Below are 19,852 nucleotides of genomic sequence, written 5' to 3' on the forward strand. Positions count from 1 at the left end.
GTAAGGTTTCATTACAAACCCAATTCAGCCCAGGTGCCGCTAATCATTAGCCTACTAGGATTACACACCTACCCTACCGTCTCAGCTGTGTAACTCTGATCATAGATATCATATATAAAGGCTAGATGTCTTATGGCGCAGTCACTTCCGGCATCATCGTTCGGCCATCTTCTCACAGTGCTCTGTGCATTAAGGTGAATGATCAGCACGCACACAAATCCTCTTATCTCGCTGAAATCTTGACGGATTTACAAACGGTTTGGTTTCTTACAAACGTTATTAACGTGGCTATAATTCCGAATGCTTGAACATGTATGTTATAATTTTTCATATGTATGCAGAGTATGAATGTAGTCTCATAACTACATCTCTGACGTTTATAACAAACCAAACCGTTTGAAAATCGGTAGAAAATTGAGCAAGTTATGGTTATTTTAAAGTATTTGCACCATTAAACAGTGAGCGAGCGCACTGTGGCAAGATGGCCGCCACGTGCGGACGTCGACCTCCATTGGCCAGCAGTGCGCACGAGACATCTAGCCTTTATATATGATATCTATGACTCTGATGGTCTGTCTGACTGCAGCCTGCAAGCAAAAAGTGTCTCCGCCTACTGGGAAGCAAAGCTGTCAATCAAACTCCGTTAGTAACCGTTACCAGTGTAATTCAACTAATTGCCAATAGGTGGCTCCAAGTTGCATAAGGCACCTTTAAATATATGCATGATTGATGTTTTAGTATTACTCAAATAAAGCAATGTCAGTATTGTCAGGGCACATTGCATATAAATGTAACAAATAAGTTGTGCTGTGTATTATTATCTTTCTCTAAAACATTAAGCTTATCACATGAAGTAGGATTGCAAGAAAGGGAGTGATTTTTGTTTTCACACAGAAATAGGCTTCAACGACTGACCAATGAAAACGCGACATCGTACATGGAATCTTATTGGTTGATATTGAACCGCACATGGAATAAGTTCACTTAAGTTCAATCAAGACCGCAAAAGCTGGCATGAATTGCTAAATAATTCATTGGAAAATTATTTAGACACAGTGGACAGGCAGCCTAAAAACACAATAATGCAATCAGCCAAGAAAACAAATTACCAAAAAAAAAAAAAAACTATAGATATCACTTAAAGCTAAAGTGCATATTATTTTTGATGTTAAAATACTCACATTGTCATATGTAGAAACTATAAATATGAAATTCATTAGCTGATTTCTTTGCTAACTGTACACATTGTCTCTTTATTGCTAAATAAATATTATTATTGCTATATTTGTTTTAAGTGACCTGTCCATCTGCACACAACAAATGAGTTTGAGTTTGTCTGTATGTTCATACAGTGGTGCAAAAAAAACCACACTTCAGCTTTAATGGTTAAAGAACTCTATATGCTGGGTAGTAGTGGTCTGGCAGTATTGTTCATTTGATACCTCATTGTTTGATTTATTAGTGCTAGTGCTGGCTTCTGCCGAGGACAATCCAGCAGTAGTGGCTACAGGAAAAGACTGCAATGAAAACATATGTTTTAAGAGTCATCAGCAAGTCAATCAATCCACCACTAAATATCATGAAAATAAATAAACATATAGTCAGTGTTAGGTAGTACTATTTATTGCTAAAAGCTTTATTGTTAATTTGATACTATTATTGTTAACAAGATTCCATGTACGATGTCGCGTTTTCATTGGTCAGTCATTGAAGCCTATTTCTGATTGGTTGCGTTTATGCGTTTATGCCACGAGCAAAGAGAAAGAAATCAAAGAGAAGAGTACTTAGGCATGCGCGAACGCACGGGACACAGTCTAAGCACATACACACTTACTTTAAGTGAAGAGGAGAGATTCGCGATTGCACTGAACACGTTTTAAGTGCAGGCATATTCTCTGAGCGAGCCCAGAGAAAATTCTTACAAGAGCAGCGTGTATCTGAGAGAGCGCGCGCGCAGAGAGATTCACGCTCGGCACATAATATTCCGTGCGCGAGCAGAGAGATTTGCGCTCGCGCATTACATTAATGTACTTTCGCGCTACAATAGTGCGCTCTCGACATTTGACAGGAAAATAACACCATACTAAAGCTTTTTTTTTGTGTGGAAATTAATCTTTACTCTTTTTCAGTTATGCCCTTTACACTGTGCTGAACACTCCATTAAATTTCACTTCGGTGAGGTTTGTTATAGAGTGCCGAAGTTATGACGTCACTTTGTAGGCCAAAACGCGGAAGTGAGTTAGCATTTTAGCACTTCCGGTTCCCTCGCCCTAAAGTCTATGGGTTTTTTGAATGGGTTTTTGCTAAATCGCCTGAAATAAGGTCTGTGGTTAACAAAGCCTCTAAATATTTTCATGTTTTGATCTATGACATAAAACACACCAGTTATAATCTGCTTGTGATTTTTAAAACTTTATTGTGTCTTAAAAACGGTGGTTGCTAACAAGTTACTAAAAGGGACTACATCCTTTGGCGGGGACTTTAGACGTCATCATCATGACAAACATGAAATCTCTCACTAGCCCGCGTTTCAGCTTCACGTTCTTAGTTTACCTTTCAGTTAATATACATAACGTTATATACTTAGTCTTTTCAAATTGTAGTTCCCTTTCGTAAAGGGAACTCCCGCTGCATCGATACTCGATACTTTGGGGAATGCCTTCGGCATGAAGCGTCTGAAGTCAACTATGGAACTATCCCAATCTTGATTGGTGCAACGTCACCCGTGACGTCGCATGTGACGGTGATCCGGAAGCTACAAAAGGGTCACAGGAACCAGGAAATGTTAGCTTCTGGTCTTCAGCAAGCGCTCTATGTCATCTTGTCTGTTCTATTTGGTGTTGTCTGTCCCGTGAAAAGAGTATTATTTATGGTGAATAAAAGAGAAGCTATTCAGGCAGTGTGCGTCCCCTTGCCCACGTTATTTAAGCGAGGGTGACACACACTCGCTTTGTGTAGTTTGTCTGGGAGTGGAGCATGCACGAGCGGTGCTCGAGGGCGCTGTCTGTGCAAACTGTTTTCAATGAAAAAGCTCCGCTCCCGTTTGAGCTTGTTCGATCAATTAGATCAGGCTCGCGTTTCCAGTGCATCAGGTCCCGCGTCTGTTGAGGCAGCGCGCCGCTTGTATGCATAGGATTCGCACGTGGGGCTGGCATATGATACTGAGACGGTTGCGACCCTTTCTCAGTGTTTATTAACCAGCTCCACTGGTCTCGCGCACGGTTCGGAAGCCCGCGCTGCGGCTTCTTCCGACCGTGTTAAAGACAGAGCGTTTGATTCGATCAAATAGATCAGGCTCGCGTTTCCAGTGCATCAGGTCCCGCGTCTGTTGAGGCAGCGCGCTACTTGTATGCATGGGATTCGCACGTGGGGCTGGCATATAATACTGAGACGGTTGCGACCCTTTCTCAGTGTTTATTAACCAGCTCCACTGGTCTCGCGCACGGTTCGGAAGCCCGCGCTGCGGCTTCTTCCGACCGTGTTAAAGACACAGCGTTTGATTTATCTGGCTCCGAGGAGTTAGATATTATTTATCAACACTGAATCACGTGGATATGGGGATTCGCCACCCCATATTCCCGTTAGTGAGGAGTTGCTGGAGATTGTAATCTGGGCAGTGGTTCAATTAAATGTTAAATGGCCATATAATAAGCAGGAAGCGACTAAGAAAAATAAAATGAATGAGCGCTTCCTGCAGACCCAGTCACAATCTTCGTGTCAGAGCCTTCCCTTTTTTCACTGATCTCCATACTGAGGTATCGAGATCGTGGAAAAATCCATTTTCATCTCAATTATTTCCCCCCCATGTATATATTTACTCATCCATTAGGGAATCTAATGAAAATGGTTATGAGGTGATGGCTCGGGTTGAGGAATATTTTGCGAAATATTTTCTCCCCGACATTGCGTCACCCCTGATAGCTCAGACACTTCCCTCCAAATCTCGTACATCGAATTTGTTAGGGAAAGCATATATGGCGGTGGGTCGAGCCGGTGCATGCCCACACACAATGGGGTTATTACAGGCATATCTGGCTGACCTCCTCAAGCAGGTGGATGATAACTGGGAGGTCTCACTCAATGGTATTACTGAATTTCATAGAGTAGCTGACTTATCTCTTCGTATTATTAAAGAGACGGTCCGTGCTATTGGCCGTTCTATGGCAGCACTAGTCGTCTCAGAGAGACATTTATGGCTTAATCGCTTGTGGATCGGGGAGAAAGACAGGGCTTTCCTTCTCGATGCTCCCCTTTCACCTTCCGGCCTCTTTGGCGACGCGGCAAGATCCGTTGTCGAGAGGCTTCAGGAGGCAGAGCGACAATCAGCTATCCCCAGTTGTCAGTCCAGGTCTCATGGGGTTGCTGCCAGGGGGCAGCCTCATGGGACAGCCGCCAGCTCCTCATATTTTGAGAAGGTTTCCTCTCGTGCCCCCCCGTATAAGGCTTGGGGCCAGAAGAAACTTTCTCGCACGAAGCACTCCATACCGAAGACAGGTCTGAGGACTGTCTCTCGGGCTAAGATGGCTTCAACTAAGAGGTCTTGTCGTAACACGCAGACCCTTATGGGCATTCCCCCAGGAGAGCGAGTACAGGAGTCTCGCCCCCTTATGCAGCCCTTAGGAAATCGATGTTTGCTTCCCGCCGCCGATGGCGCTTCGGGACACATCGGCTTCCAGCGAACACAAATCGCAGTATCTGCCCGATAACGTTGCGGCCCTGTCGAGTTCGCCGCCTCTCAGGAGGTCTGTAGAGAGCATATTTCGGTTAGTTCCTGCCAGTTAGCTGCTTCAGGTCACCGAAGCCATTTGGAAATTTATAGCCGAGGCCAGTCTCGAGGGACTGGTCCCCATAATGGCATATTTAGACACCCCGAGGGGTCTTCAAAATATATCCTAGGGGGTCCTGCTTACAGTGGAGCTAATATACAAATATTATCTACTAAGGGTGGTTCACATGTCGGCCAGCCCCGAGCAGGGTCGGTTCTTGGAACAGGAAGTCTAGTCCCTCTTAACACAGGAAACCTCAAAGTGGGCTCTTCCTTGGTTACGGGAGCCTGGGTTCTACAGCTGGCACTTCATAGTTCCTATGAGGGGGGGAGTTAGGCCTTATTTTGGATCTCATGGTACTGGATCAACCTCCGAGGGGGTTCAGATTCAAGTTACCGACTGTTAGTCAGACCAGCTCCGAGGACTGGTCTGTCTTGATAGATCCACAAGCTCCTTAACTCCTCTTTCCCTTCTAACCCTATCACAGGAAGTTTCCGGATCCGCTTTTGGGGGGAAAAGCGCATCAGTTCTGGACTCTTCCAGTCGGCCTAGCCTTATCCCCTCGCACCTTCACTAAATGTATGGACACGGCCCTTGCTCCATTGAGACTTCAGGGGGTCCGTATCTTATAGATGACTGGCTCATTTTGGCTCAGTCGAAAAGAACTAGCAATTCAACATCGAGATGTTGTTTTGCGTCATCTGAGGTGTGTGGGGTTGAGACTCAATGTGAAGGAAAGTTCCTTAACTCCTCTTCAGAGGACTACGTCCCTGGGAGTAGAGTGGGACTTAGTCACGATGCGGGCACAATTGTCTCCTGCTCGTATAAATACTATCTTAAACACATTGAAGAGTATTAGGTTAGGCCAGGCTATCACTGTCAAACACTTTCAAGGAGTTTTGGGTCTTATGGCTGCAGCTTCCACGGTAGTACCCTTTGGTCTGCTCCATATGAGGGCCTTGCAGTGGTGGCTCAGGAACAAGGGTTTTTGTCCTCTGGGAAACCCTTTTCGTACGATCAGAGTTACGCGCAGATGCCTTCGTTCTCTTGTCGTATGGAAGAAACCATGGTTCCTGTCTCAGGGCCCGGTTTTGTGAGCACCATGTGAGAGAAAAACTCTGACCACGGATGCGTCCCTAACGGGCTGGGGTACGGTTATGGAGGGCCGTTACACCCGAGGTACTTGGAAAGACCATCATCTCACATTGCATATTAATCGCTTGGAGATGTTGGCCGTATTTTTGCCCTGAGGCACTTCCTTGTAGACCTCAGAGGCCATCATGTTCTTGTTAGGACAGACAATATGTCGGTGGTCTCTTATATCAACTGCCAAGGGAGGATTGAGACCTCGCCCTCTTTGTAGACTGGCGCATCAAATTCTTCTTTGGTCCCAGGACAAATTTCTCTCCATCAGATCTATTTATATTCCTGGGGTTGATAATATGGGAGCAGACATCCTGTCGAGGCAGGGGCTGAGGCCCGGGGAATGGCGGCTCCACCCTGAAGTGGTTGAGCTTATATGGAGAGAGTTTGGCCGGGCGGAGGTTGACCTGTTTCGCTTATCATGAGAACTCTCATTGCCCGCTCTGGTACTCTCTCTCACATCCAGCTCCTTTGGGCTTGGATGCCATGGTACAGATGTGGCCGAGGTCACATCTGTACACTTTTCCCCCGATCGCTCTGCTCCCTGGGGTTCTAGAAAGGGTCAGGAGGTACGGAGTGAGACTACTCCTTGTAGCTCCGTACTGGCAGGCCCGAATTTGGTTTTCGGACCTTATTAGTCTCTTGGAGAGTTCTCCATGGAAAATTCCTATTAGGAGAGATCTTCTGTCTCAGGCTGATGGTACATTATTTCATCCCCGACCAGAGTAATGGAGACTATGGGTCTGGCCCCTGAGGGGGTCACACCCATAATTAGGTTGCCCTTTCCACCGAGGTGGTCAGGACATCCATACTAGAACCCCACTCTACTAGGAACTAAACAATTAAGTTAGGGAGGGCATTGAACCCAGTTTATTACTGCCCACTGGCTTCAGTACTGGTGTTCCATCCCGCTCTCTAACGGGATCTCCTGTTCATGCTTAGGGCCTCTGTGGCGGCCTCAGTGCCCTCCGCAAGCCTCTAAGGGTGTTCTCGAAAGGACGTTCCCACTGAAACTCCATGTTCCTGTAGATTGGAGGATGAATCCTTTTCATCCAGCCTATTGGCATCAGGCTGATGGGTTATCCCTGGCACCCATCATGTCCTGTGGGTGAGGTATACGAATATATATTTGAGATATATAAGTATATATAGGAGAATCTATTGAGTCTGCTTCCTGCTCGTCTTACTCCCTGGAAGAGTGGTGGTGCTGCCCCCTCTTACTTGCTAGCGTGGGAGCCACTCAACGTTATTTTTGCCCGGTACTGAGGTACCTGTAGGCAATGTTAAGATTCTTCGGGTATTCCATCCTCCATCGCATGTGTCGGATGGTCAAGGTCGTAGCCTTTGAGGTTCCTACATTAGGCCTTAGGCTGAGAGGAGTCAGTCCATCTAGTTATGCATCAAGGGTTAGGAGCTATTCCCTTTATTAAGAGTACAGTTGGTTATCTAAAACCACTTATATTTGAAGTACAAGGTGCGCTTTTGCTTTCACCTCTCATCTAATATTTTCTACGGTCTGGGGCTCCCATCCATGAGGTCAGTCGAGCCTCCGGCTCCAGACCTCCCCTTCTTGCACCAAATCTTATGACAAGCTAGTTTGGATCTGCCCTCCACTCATTCTATCGTCCGTGAGTGTGCCAGATGCTTTACACCAGGGCGTTTTCTCTCAGTGTGGCGGCGTGGGTATTTGTTCCCCAAAGTATCGAGTATCGATGCAGCGGGAGTTCCCTTTACGAAAGGGAACGTCTCGGGTTACGTATGTAACCCTCGTTCCCTGAGTAGGGAACGAGACGCTGCATCCCTCGGCCACACTTTTCGCGCCCCTGAGAACGACTTGCTTTGACCAATTAGAAGCTAACATTTCCTGGTTCCTGTGACCCTTTTGTAGCTTCCGGATCACCGTCACATGCGACGTCACGGGTGACGTTGCACCAATCAAGATTGGGATAGTTCCATAGTTGACTTCAGACGCTTCATGCCGAAGGCATTCCCCAAAGTATCGAGTATCGATGCAGCGTCTCGTTCCCTACTCAGGGAACGAGGGTTACATACGTAACCCGAGACGTTTTTCCAAATATTGTTGTACACAGAATTCTGTGATATTAAGGTAACCGATTACCAGTTCTTTATTTCTGTGGAGAGACAGTGTCAATGGTGTTTTGTTTTGTCCGGAGATGCAACCACAAGTCGTTGAATGAAAGATTCAACGTTTTACCGTTTTACCGTTTTCCGTCCGATGTTACCCAGCGGAGACTCTGGGTTCGTGCCGTAAGGTAAGCTCACACAACGATGATTTCCATGTGAACACCGTATTTACTGCCTTAATGTGGCCACGACGAAACTTTAATGGTGCACATTGCTTAACACGCTAATGTTACTTTGACGGTCAGATGGAGTAAAAAAGGCTAGCAGTAGCAAGAATAAACGTTTTTCATAACCAAATCAACAGCTAAAATACCTTTTGTCTTTCTCTTAAAATATCTAAAAGCTTGTTTACTTTGCCACTGTTTAATAGATTAGATCCGCTGCAGTTTTATTAAAGGCTAACGTTACGTCGAGAAATGTGTTTAATTAAAATATTCAAAATAATACCTGGTTTATTGACTTTTATTGTAACTTGTTCGGATATAATTATAGAAAGGGTGGGTCCTGCACCCTGATATTTGTGAACTTGGCTTTTACCCACTTATAATAATATGATTGTATTTGTAAACAACATTTACTACTAAAATAACAAAGATTAATATCATTGTTACCTAATGCCTTAACTACCGGTAATGCTAACTATATTTAATGCGCTATATAAACGTGGACAGATCAATGAAGAAGATTAATGTAAATGCTGAAAAACTCCATTCTAATTTAATACAAATATTTTATTGTGTTTCCAATGGCTACACAATTTATGGCTGATAAAGATGATGAACAAAATATAGTTTGTTTTCAGTTTACTTATTTTATGAAAATAAAGATGTTTACTACAACTCTTGCTGTGAGGTTTCTGTGGCTCAGTGATTAGAGCATTTTGTTAACTGTGCAAAAGGTTGCGAGTTCAATTCCCAGAGAACACGCTGATATGTATAGCCTTAATGCACTGTAAGTTGCCTGTCTGACAAATACACAAATTAAATGTTAAACTATTGTATACTACGTGTATACTATTGTAACTACACTCCAGTCAGCTCACAGTAATGTGAATGTGAGATAAAATTTACTACACTGGCTCTCACATTGGGGCTTGTGGATTACCAGGTAAAAATATATAGAAAATGTTAACAAAATGAGTATATATGGTTTATTTAGGGAACATATATGGTTTAATTATAATATATTATAATAAGCATTTGTTGATGCTATTGGACAATTCTCTTTAAATTCAACATATATAATTATATACAACTATTATATTAAATGTTTGGAATTTAACTGTGTTATGCTTGTTCAGAGATTATTTGTATAGTTATCTTAAATACATAGAACACTATTATAACTCCTCTATCTCTCCCTAGTTTTACTTACCGAGACTCGATAAACCTTGTCCCTCATGCTGGCCCGTACAATACCGGCAAGTAAACCAGCATCTAAGCTGCACTGTTCTACATGTCCAGATTTACATAGTGGTTCTCTCCTCGATCTATGGTTTTTCTATCGTCTAAGAAAAAGGACATAAGATTGGAAATTGATACGGCCATAGCTAGCGTAAGTGCTTCTGAGATGGTAAAAGCGCGTTTTTTTCCTGGCGAATTAGCAAATGGTATGCAAACATACAATCAAACAAAATACAGTGAAAGATAATCTTTAAAGTTTATTTGGGGCACAATGATCAGGCATAATAATCTTAATCACAAAGAAAATAATATTAAGGGTTATATAAACTAACAAAATAATAAACTAATAAATAAAACATTAACAAAAGATAAAAAAAAATCTCAGAGAGGCACGCATAAACAAAATTAGTTTCTAACATTTTTGGAAAAAACGAATGGGCAATATTTCTCATGAAAAAGTGGATAAGTGTTCATACCATAGACTGTAAAAATAGGTTCATACGGTTCATACACAGCGCAGATCATAATGAGCGAGCGTGTTTTTTTAAATAAAGTTTGAGGAAACTTGATGATGACGTTGATCCGCGACCATGGTGTGCTGTAGTCCGTTTATAGCCTACCGTTAGCATTTTATATCTGACGGCTTTATTTAGGCTTCAAAATGTATACATTTTGGATTAACTTGTAAATATTATCTTGATAGACAAAACGTGTTAGGGTCACAACTCTTTGTTTAACACAGATCTTATTTTTTGCGATTTTCCAAAAGTCAATGGGGAAAATGCATAGCTTTTCGATCGAGGGAACCCATGCGCCGCTAACTTCCGGGTTGTCCTACAAAATGACGTCATAACTTCGGCACTCTATGGGCCTTTCACACAGGACGCGGTATGCGCGGCGCTATAAAACCCATTCATCTCAATGGCTTGCGCCACGCAAGGATGTTTTGTTGCTGCGTCGACCAAAGCGCAAGCGCAGCGGTGCGCTTCAAAGTTCAAAATAGTTAAACTTTTGCCGCTGCGCACTTTGACGATTAAATCAAAATGGATGAACGGCTAGGCTAGTACTGTGTGTGACGGAATTTCCTGAGCTGTCCGATACAAGTTTGATGTCGTATAGGGACATCGTCAGGAAAGCTGTGTCATGGAGACATATCTCCATTCAAGTTGGCATGTCAGGTGTGTAAATCAGGTAGCCTGTTGTAGATATACAATATGGGCGATCAACCTCTTATTCCTTGCTTCTCTCTTTATTCTCATTAGCAGGACTAGCGCTATCGCTCGCTTCTTAGAACGGGACAGATACATTGTTTGCTGCTGACCGAAAGGAGGAACAACAGACGTAATAGAGTTCCCGCTAAAAGTTTTTAAAACTCCACCTACGTCATAGCACAGCGCAAATCGCGTTGTATCTGAAGGGCAACGCTGAACCCAGGCCCATTAGAAGGTTGCTATAAAGTTGTACTTTATTGCTGGTCATTGATAATACAAATTAAATACTACTCCTGTTACATTTCAATTTCTGTTAGCTTGACATGCCTTCAATCAGGGAGTGGTGGTGTCTATGGGGCTGTTTACACCTGGCCACTTCATGCGTTTTCTCAGATCGGATAGCTATCCGATCGTGAAAAGACCAGGTGTAAATGCCCTCCGAAACGCATTCGAGACGGATTTGAATCCGATCGCTCAAACCACTTCAGGAGGTGGTCTGGGCCACATTCCAGACGAAACTGGACAAGTGTAAATGCATCTGGTTGTTGAAACCACATATGCAAATTGTACTCCTCCCAAAAATGCTAAAAAAATAAACGTGTGAGAGCGTGTTATATGCTATATGTAATGTTATAGCCCGATATGACGACGCTACTGGAACACGCATCACCGCAGATGAGAAGCTGAGCATCTCTTCATTAAGCCAACGTGCAAACTATCGCAAATCAAAGTGAAAGTAAGTCGCAGACGCTTAACACACAATCATCATCATTAAAAGTAAAGAAACGAAATGATCTTACCAGGGCTGTTGCCGCCCTCTCTTATTGCGGTCTTTGATTTTTGAAATTTTAGCTGATGATCAATAAAATCCAGCTCATATCTGTTGCTTTCGGTGACGTGCACTCCATTAAATCTGCATATAGCGCGGGAATTGAAGATTGGATTTAAATCCGTTTCGCAAAAACACATTTATGTGACCAGGTGTAAATGGAATCGTTTTGATAAATTAGATAGCTATCCGATCTGAGAAAACGCATGAAGTGGCCAGGTGTAAACAGCCCCTATGTCTAATTGAGCGGTTTGAGACAGAGGGGTATGTGTATTAGTTTCTGTAAATCTCAGTTTGGCGTTTCATTCTTTAAGTTCCTTCCTTGTCAGTAGAAATAACTGACCAAACTGAGGCATTACAGCACAGACAAAATGCAATAAACCATCAGCTTAGTCATCAATCATGACGTCATTGTTTTTCATAATCACCTCAGTACAATTTCCACATGGCAATTGTTACGAGTTTCAAATTGTGTAACTGGAGTAACAAATGATTTTTGATTGGGGTTCACTACTCTCAGCTCTCCTAGATGAACCCCACCCTCATCCGGAATGCTGAATCCCTGACAACATTCAAAAAACAGCTGAAAACCCATCTCTTCCATGAGCACCTAAACTCATAAAAAAAAATAATAATAAAAAAAAAAAAACCCTTTCCCTTAAAATCCCACTTATCATGCTTATGCTACTCTGAATAATGCCTGAACTTCGTATTCTGAACACTTCTTGCGTTGTTGTTGTCTTTTGCCTCTTCATGATGACTCGCTTAATTTAGTCCTGATTTGTAAGTCGCTTTGGATAAAAGCGTCTGCTAAATGACTAAATGTAAATGTAAATGAAAGCCCTGGAAAACAGAATCACAGAGTTAGCGAGTGAAAGAGCGAACCGCCATCTTCGTCTCCAAATCTCTGTCTCTTTATTACAAATTTAAATTGTACAAAACAATAAAACATTTCCCCCCATATGAAAAAAACCTGCATGGTTCATATACAGCAACCATATATCTTCCTTACTTAAATCGGCCAGAATTACCTTCTGTGTTTCATATAAGGCCAATATATGTCCTATACAAAATCAGACCGATTATGGCCACTTTCATACTAAATAGCACACATACAACTTGTAGGGGATTTTTGCGTTGTATATGAATACTGTTAAAAGACTTATATGAGTTTTACATGACAAAAGTATGCAAATGTGTATGGTATTAGTAGAAATATATAAAACTCTTATAAAATTCATATATAAATCATTTAAAGGTCTTATATTGAATCATATGCTAGTCAAATTAAAGTCATATAGAATTTATACACATTTTGTGTAATTTGTTTATGTGTTTCATACAGATTTCATGTTTTGATGACTCAACACTTATATGCAGTTGGCAAATTTTTAAAGGGATACTCCACTTTAAAATGAAAATGTTGTCATCATATACTCACCCTCATGTTGTTTCAATCCTTTATGAATTTCTTTCTTCTGCTGAACAGAAAGTTAGATATTTAGAAGAATATCAGTAACCAGACAGTTTCTGGTCCCGCTAACTTCCACAGTATATTTTTTTCCTACTATGGAAGTCAATGGGACCAAAAACTGTCTGGTTACTGATATTCTTCTAAATATCTTCCTTTGTGTTCAGCAGAAGAAAAAAATTCATAAAGGATTGAAACAACATGAGAGTGAGTATATGATGACAACATTTTCATTTTAAAGTGGAGTATCCCTTTAAACTGTACAGAGCAGAAGCCGGTTCGAGGATTACTAGCTGTCAGAATATCACTGACCTTTATGAAGACTGTTAATTTTCCTACAGGATTTGAAAGAGCAGTTATAAAGCAATGACATTGTAAGACTGTGCATTTACATTAACTGTGAACTGTCTGGGCCTGTTGTTTGTGAACAAATCATAACATAATATTGCAAATGAACAAAGTTGAGTTTCTAGAACAGTGATTAAAATGTTGAAAATTGGCTGGAATATGTTTTTGTATATGTGACATGAACTCTGGTGGTGATGCACTCTAAAAACTTTTAATATTATTTACTAAATTTTTTTGGTGAAACATTTTTACACTTAGAATATTGATTAGATTTAAAAACAAATATTTATGAGTAATATTAACTGTGTTTATATGCCAGTAATATTAACTTTTTTATTTCCTCTAAACCTTTGTAAAAAAATATTCCATACAACCACCAGTATAACTACATGACATTGGCCTTTATTGTCGATGAGTAGCCTACAGCAATAGAGCGCGGGATCGTGACGTCAGCGCGTCACAGTCACGCAAGGCATTGTGGGACTTTAGGACACGGAGGTTACGGGAGAACTTGAAGCGTAGAGAAGCAGTGATATTAGTATTTGCGGTAGTATATTGGTATATTTTAGAAGTAGGCTAATTCAGTTTAGAAAAACGACAGAATGGTGAACGCATGTTGCATTGTAAACTGTCATAATCGTTCTCACGATCGGCGTGGGAAACGTACAACAAATGGAGTACGATTTTTCAGCTTTCCCGCTTGGAAGAAAAACAATGGAAATCAAGTCGCAGAGCTAACAAAGAGGCGTCGTATGGCATGGGTAGCGGCTGTAAGACGGACAAACATCACCTTCACCAACATTTCCCGACACATGTTTGTGTGTTCACGGCATTTTCACACAGGTAAGTTATCATTACAACACCAACTGTTATGTGGTTACCGCTAGCTGCCCATAAAAACTTATTTTTGTAGCTAACGTTATGCAGCCAGCACTCGGTTGTGCAAAGTTAGCTAGTTAAACTAGTTACAACCCAACAACCGTACAAGGTAGGGCTGTAACCATAGACAGTATATGAAGGCTGTAACTATAACTAGTTTAGCTTAGTTGAGTTTAATTTTATAGTTATGCAGCCAGCTAACTTAATGTTAGTTGTGCAAATTTAGCTAACAACGTTAGTTAAAACTAGTAACAACACAACAACCGTAACATTAACTTAAATTACGAAAGAGTAACTAGATAACTTTGCAAAACTAAGTTAGCTGGCTGCATAGCTATAAAATTAAGCTATAAAGGAAGGAATCTCTATAACGTATGTAACTGTTACATTATGTATCTGTAACCGTTCATCCGATCAACTTTACGATTGAGTGTGGAGTTATGTGGATGAGCAGGTATTCAGACAACTGCAAGCACAGACTAAGAAATTCTGTTTTGTTTTTTCAGGCAAACCAGCCTATGAAATGCTGGAGTGTCATCCCGACTGGGTACCGTCATTACACCTTGGCCACACAGAAGTCAAAACAACACACACACAGCGTTTCAACCGGAGGACGAAGAGACAGCAAGCTGCACAGAGGTCACAGGAGGATGAAGCTGCACCTCCAGATGAAGCTGCACAGAGTGCACAGAGGTCACAGGAGGATGAAGCTGCACAGAGGTCACAGGAGGATGAAGCTGCACAGAGGTCACAGGAGGATGAAGCTGCACAGAGGTCACAGGAGGATGAAGCTGCACAGAGGTCACAGGAGGATGACAACAGAGAACAACAGGAATGCAGTTTTTGTAGCCACAGGCGTGCTGAAATTAACCGCTTGCTGAAGGAGAACAGGATACTGAAGAAAGAGCTCTCCCAAAAGAAGATGGATGAGCATTTCTTTAAAGATGATGATGTGAAGGTAAAGTACTACACTGGGCTTCCATGTTTTGCTGTTTTGATGGGCGTTCTGCAGCAGCTTCTTCTTTGCCTGCCACAGACTGTCCGAAAACTTTCGCCTTTTCAGATGCTCGTCTTAACTCTGATGCGCCTGAGGCTGAATCTGCCAATCCAGCACATTGCACACATCTTCTGCATAGACCGAAAGACTGTTTCCACCACGTTCAGAGACACCATAGCTACAATGTTTACACACCTTAGCCCTTTGGTGCACTGGCCTGAGCGACATTGCTTGCAAGGTAGTATGCCACATCAGTTTGTTGAGGCTTTTGGCAGTCGTGTTTCAGTTATTGTGGACTGCTTTGAAATTAACATTGAGAGAGCATCAAATCTGAAAGCTAGAGCACAGACATTTTCTCATTACAAACACAGGCACACCCTCAAGTATCTTATTGGCATTACACCACAGGGAGCTATCTCTTTCATTTCCAAAGGATGGGGAGGTCGTGTCAGTGACAAGCATGTGACTGAGAACAGTGGCCTTCTAAATAAATTATTACCCGGAGACTTGGTGTTGGCGGATCGGGGATTTGACATCAGGGACAGCGTCGGATTTATGTGTGCAGAAGTGAAAGTCCCTGCATTCACAAGAGGACGCTGCCAGTTGGATGCAAAAGATGTTGAGGAGACAAGGCAGATAGCTCACCTCAGGGTCCATGTGGAGAGGGTGATTGGATGTGTACGCAACAAGTACACCATACTAAATGAGACAATACCTGTGAGCATGGTGCTCCCATGTGAAGACGAGGAAATTTTTTTCCTTGACAAGATTGTGACTGTGTGCTGTGCCTTGACTAATATGTGCCCTAGTGTTGTCATGAAACCATAAAACATGCCATAAACCTTATGAACTGCATATGTTAATAAAGTTAACCATGTGTTATTAAAGTTAATAGTTATTTAGCCTACCCCACATAACTTTTTTTATTGTATTGCCTCCTTGAAATGTATTTTAACTGTTTTAATTCAAGGTGTCCTTGAGTGCTAAGAAAGGCGCCCACAAATAAAATGTATTATTATTATTATTATTATAAATGATGGAATAAATGATGGAAAACTATGTCAATTCTAAATCTTTTTATTTGTGTCACATAACATGAACTTAGTGCAATGCTGAAGTAAATATGGTAAGTAAATAAGTACTTATAACATGACCTGCACGGTAACAATGTAGTGCAAATATAACAGGTAAAATAAATAACAGCCACTTATAACAGGACCTGCACGGTAACAATGTAGTGCAAATATAACAGGTAAAATAAATAACAGCCACTTATAACAGGACCTGCACGGTAACAATGTAGTGCAAATATAACAGGTAAAATAAATAACAGCCACTTATAACAGGACCTGCACAGTAACAATGTAGTGCAAATATAACAGGTAAAATAAATAACAGCCACTTATAACAGGACCTGCACGGTAACAATGTAGTGCAAATATAACAGGTAAAATAAATAACAACTTGAGCTTAGTGCAATGCTGAAGTAAATATGGTAAGTAAATAAGTAATTATAACAGGACCTGCACAGTAACAATGTAGTGCAAATATAACAGTATATAACAAATATAACTTCAAGAAATGACAACATGTCATAATAAAAAAGGCACTATGTACAAACTATTCACAATCTATTGAACAACGAAGTGTTTGTTCAGTATTCAATCAGTTCTGTGTGCATGAGGCACAGAGCCACGGCTCACTAGCTGAAGGGGCCTGACTGAGTCCGACGCAGCTGAGGTGGAACCACTTTATTGCACAGTTTTCATTGTCGCAAGCCACCATGTCGTCCTGGTCTTCAGGGCCTCTGCAAACGCACCAGAGTTGGTTTGTATTCTGCAGTGTCTGTGTTCTTGCCCTTTTTGTGTGAGCTTGCTGTAACACGGTTGAAGGATGCAGAGTTGTGGAGGCTGCTCGGGTGTAGTGGCAAGCCACAAGCTCAGGTAGAGAAACCTTGAGGAAAAACTCCTGTGCCTTTGCCAGAAGTGTTGTCCAGAACTCCACATCTGGTAAGATCCGAACCACAGCACAGTCTCGCTGCGTCCACACAACAAAGTCACAAAACCCTGACTCAGTGACGAAAATCTGAGTTTGCACCTGACTGTAGTACTTGTGTGTCTTCTTCAAGTTTAACTTCCCATCAGTTAGCTGAAGACAAAAGTCGCTGTCATCTGTACAGGCCTGCAGGATGGAGTTGTTTTGGTGCTTATATGTGCATTTGATTTCCAGACAGCCTTTCCCACAACATGTGCAGTGAATGAGCCCATCAGGTGATGCCCCAACCTCCGGAAATGATGGATTTATGATAAACCCACATTGCTCCACTTTCTGGTTATCATGCTGGGAAGCTGTCAGTGTGATATAGGTCTGCCTTGCTTCTTCCTCATGGTCTATCCCCCATCTGATGGCAGCAGTGGATGCTGTTTTTCTGGGGCAGCACACCCTCCTCACAGTTGACAAAGCTGGTCTGGCAACACTGGTGGACACAACAGCATGGATGTTGGAAGCTGTTATTCTTCCTGCTCTTGATGTGTACCAGGCAGGGGATCGATGCTGCTGTCTTGTCAGAGCTTCCACCGCAACCACCTGTGCCTCTGTTACCGCTGCCATGTGTGTGAGGCCCTCACAATGCTGCTGCAGGACAGACAGTTCAGATCCATCCTTCCCCGGGTCACGAAGGTGCTGTAGGGACTTTGGGACTACACATGGCTTAACAGGGTCTGCATAATTTTGGTAGTAGCCCTCCATTCCAGAAAGGCAAACAGCCTTACTTTTAGTATGTAAAATTTCAAGTAGAGGTGACAAGTCTGAAAGTGTTGTTGTGTGTCCACACGGACTTGTGCAGCCAATACGAGTCCGTATCCCTGGCATTGTGCTCTCTCCACTGATACACTTGTCGAGTGCCCTCTTCTTAGCTGCGCCAGAGGAGAAGTCAATCTTGTAGCCCACCTCTGCTTGGACCTTGTCGACACTACTTGGCATCATCCAGTAGGCTGGAACATCAGTGACTGTCTTGGTACCCCGTATCCGCACTGCTACTTCAATCTTAAACAGAAGGGCCCCGACATGTGTGCAAGACTCCGCTATGCCAGCCATGCATGTGCAGTGTGCACACTCCACTTGCCCACTGGTATTGAGGATCACCCATGGCTTGAGTGGAGGTTCATTGAGGCGTTGAGAGTGCAAAACCTAAGACATAAATAACACTGATAAGCATAAAATGAATTATATGTATGTATATGTATGTATATATATATATATATAGCCTATATATATATATTAAAATAGCCTTCACTTAACATTTACACACCAGTGAAAAATTCAGTTAAACACAGTTGTAAATTCATAGTCAAATCTCCAGTGTATTTTTTGTAGATATGTATTTTTGATCTCTTTACTAGTTCTTTATTTGTGTTTAATAAACCTGATTCTGATTTAATACAGAAACTAGTCTAGAACAGTGCAAAAACAACAACAACGACAACAACAACAGCGTTTCGCCTGTAAATTACATTTAATAAAAGTAAACAACTTAACCAAAATGTTTGCAAAGTAAAAAAAGAAAATATATACGATACAGAATTTAACTTGCAGTGTTGTTGTTACGTTTAGTATGGTGACAGAGAGGTGTGTCTGGTGCGTGGTGATTACCTACCTTTGTGCGAACGACGATTTTCTGGTCGTTGAGTTTGTAAATCTCCAGGTCCTGAACCCAACCATTAGTAAACTGGTGATGGGCCTCAAGAGATTTATAATTTCGGAACTGCTCAAATGTGTATGCGCTCACACCACAAACGAGGTAAGAAAACACGTCAGGAAATGTTGTCTGAGGTAGCTTGTTCAGATCAGTCGACCACTCTTTGTGTTCGTACGGATCGAGCCCGTTAATTGCCTTTATTTTCTCTAAGTATCGCTCCTTTGCTTCCTTGTTCAGTTTCTCTCGGTAGATAACCTTGAGCTTGATCTTCGCACGGTCCATGTGTGTTTGTTTACGTTTTTTCTTCTACTCTAGACAACCTCGTTTGGAAAACTAAGAATTACCGCCACCAACTGCCTCTTGGAGTTACAACAGCCGTGTCCTAAAAGATGGCCGCCGCTACTCAGAATGCACTGCGCTATGACGTATTGCCCATTCTCTATACAGCATATTTTATAATATTTGTAACACGTATACAATATTGCCTACATTTAAACTCATGCAAGACACATTTTGATAGTAAAAATTAAACATTTAAAACCTAAACATTCAAGTAATTCAAGTGTAATCAACCGGTCTGTTATCCAGTATCCACCGGATCAGCGCTGGTTCGCGTGCCGGAGATGGACTCGCCTCTGCGGGGGAGCCTCTAACTTTACACCGCCGCCCTGCGTCACTCACAGCCGAAAGATGCTGCGACGCGACTGACTCCATAACCTGCCAATAAACAAACAGTGCACAGTTCTGAGGACATTTTATCATCCAAATTAGTTATATTCATTATCTTTAGGAATATAGTCGTGTGTTTTTTATGCAAGGCGTTACAATCACGCGAAAAGGCAGACGCGAGTCGACACTCGTTTAAGGTGAGTAACATTGCGTCTCTGTATGTTCTTTCGCATAAAATAAAATGATTTAAAGCACATTAATGATTATACAGATCAAATAAAACATGCACACACC

The 19,852-nt window shown here is 42.1% G+C and overlaps 1 protein-coding gene across 1 annotated transcript; it reads right to left on the reverse strand.

The window, feature by feature from the left end:
* Positions 1–16,128: 16,128 nt before the first annotated feature.
* Positions 16,129–19,302, reverse strand: LOC311288709 (uncharacterized protein). The gene is made up of 2 exons (XM_084406236.1): positions 18,848–19,302; positions 16,129–18,381 (listed from the first exon to the last, which is right to left on the reverse strand). The coding sequence occupies exons 1-2, from the start codon at positions 19,169–19,171 to the stop codon at positions 16,858–16,860; spliced, it is 1,848 nt and encodes a 615-aa protein (XP_084262362.1). The 5' UTR covers positions 19,172–19,302; the 3' UTR covers positions 16,129–16,857.
* Between the last annotated feature and the right edge of the window lie 550 nt (positions 19,303–19,852).

This window comes from Rutilus rutilus (genome assembly GCF_951802725.1).
Source record: "Rutilus rutilus genome assembly, chromosome: 4".
Lineage (NCBI taxonomy): Eukaryota > Metazoa > Chordata > Actinopteri > Cypriniformes > Leuciscidae > Rutilus > Rutilus rutilus.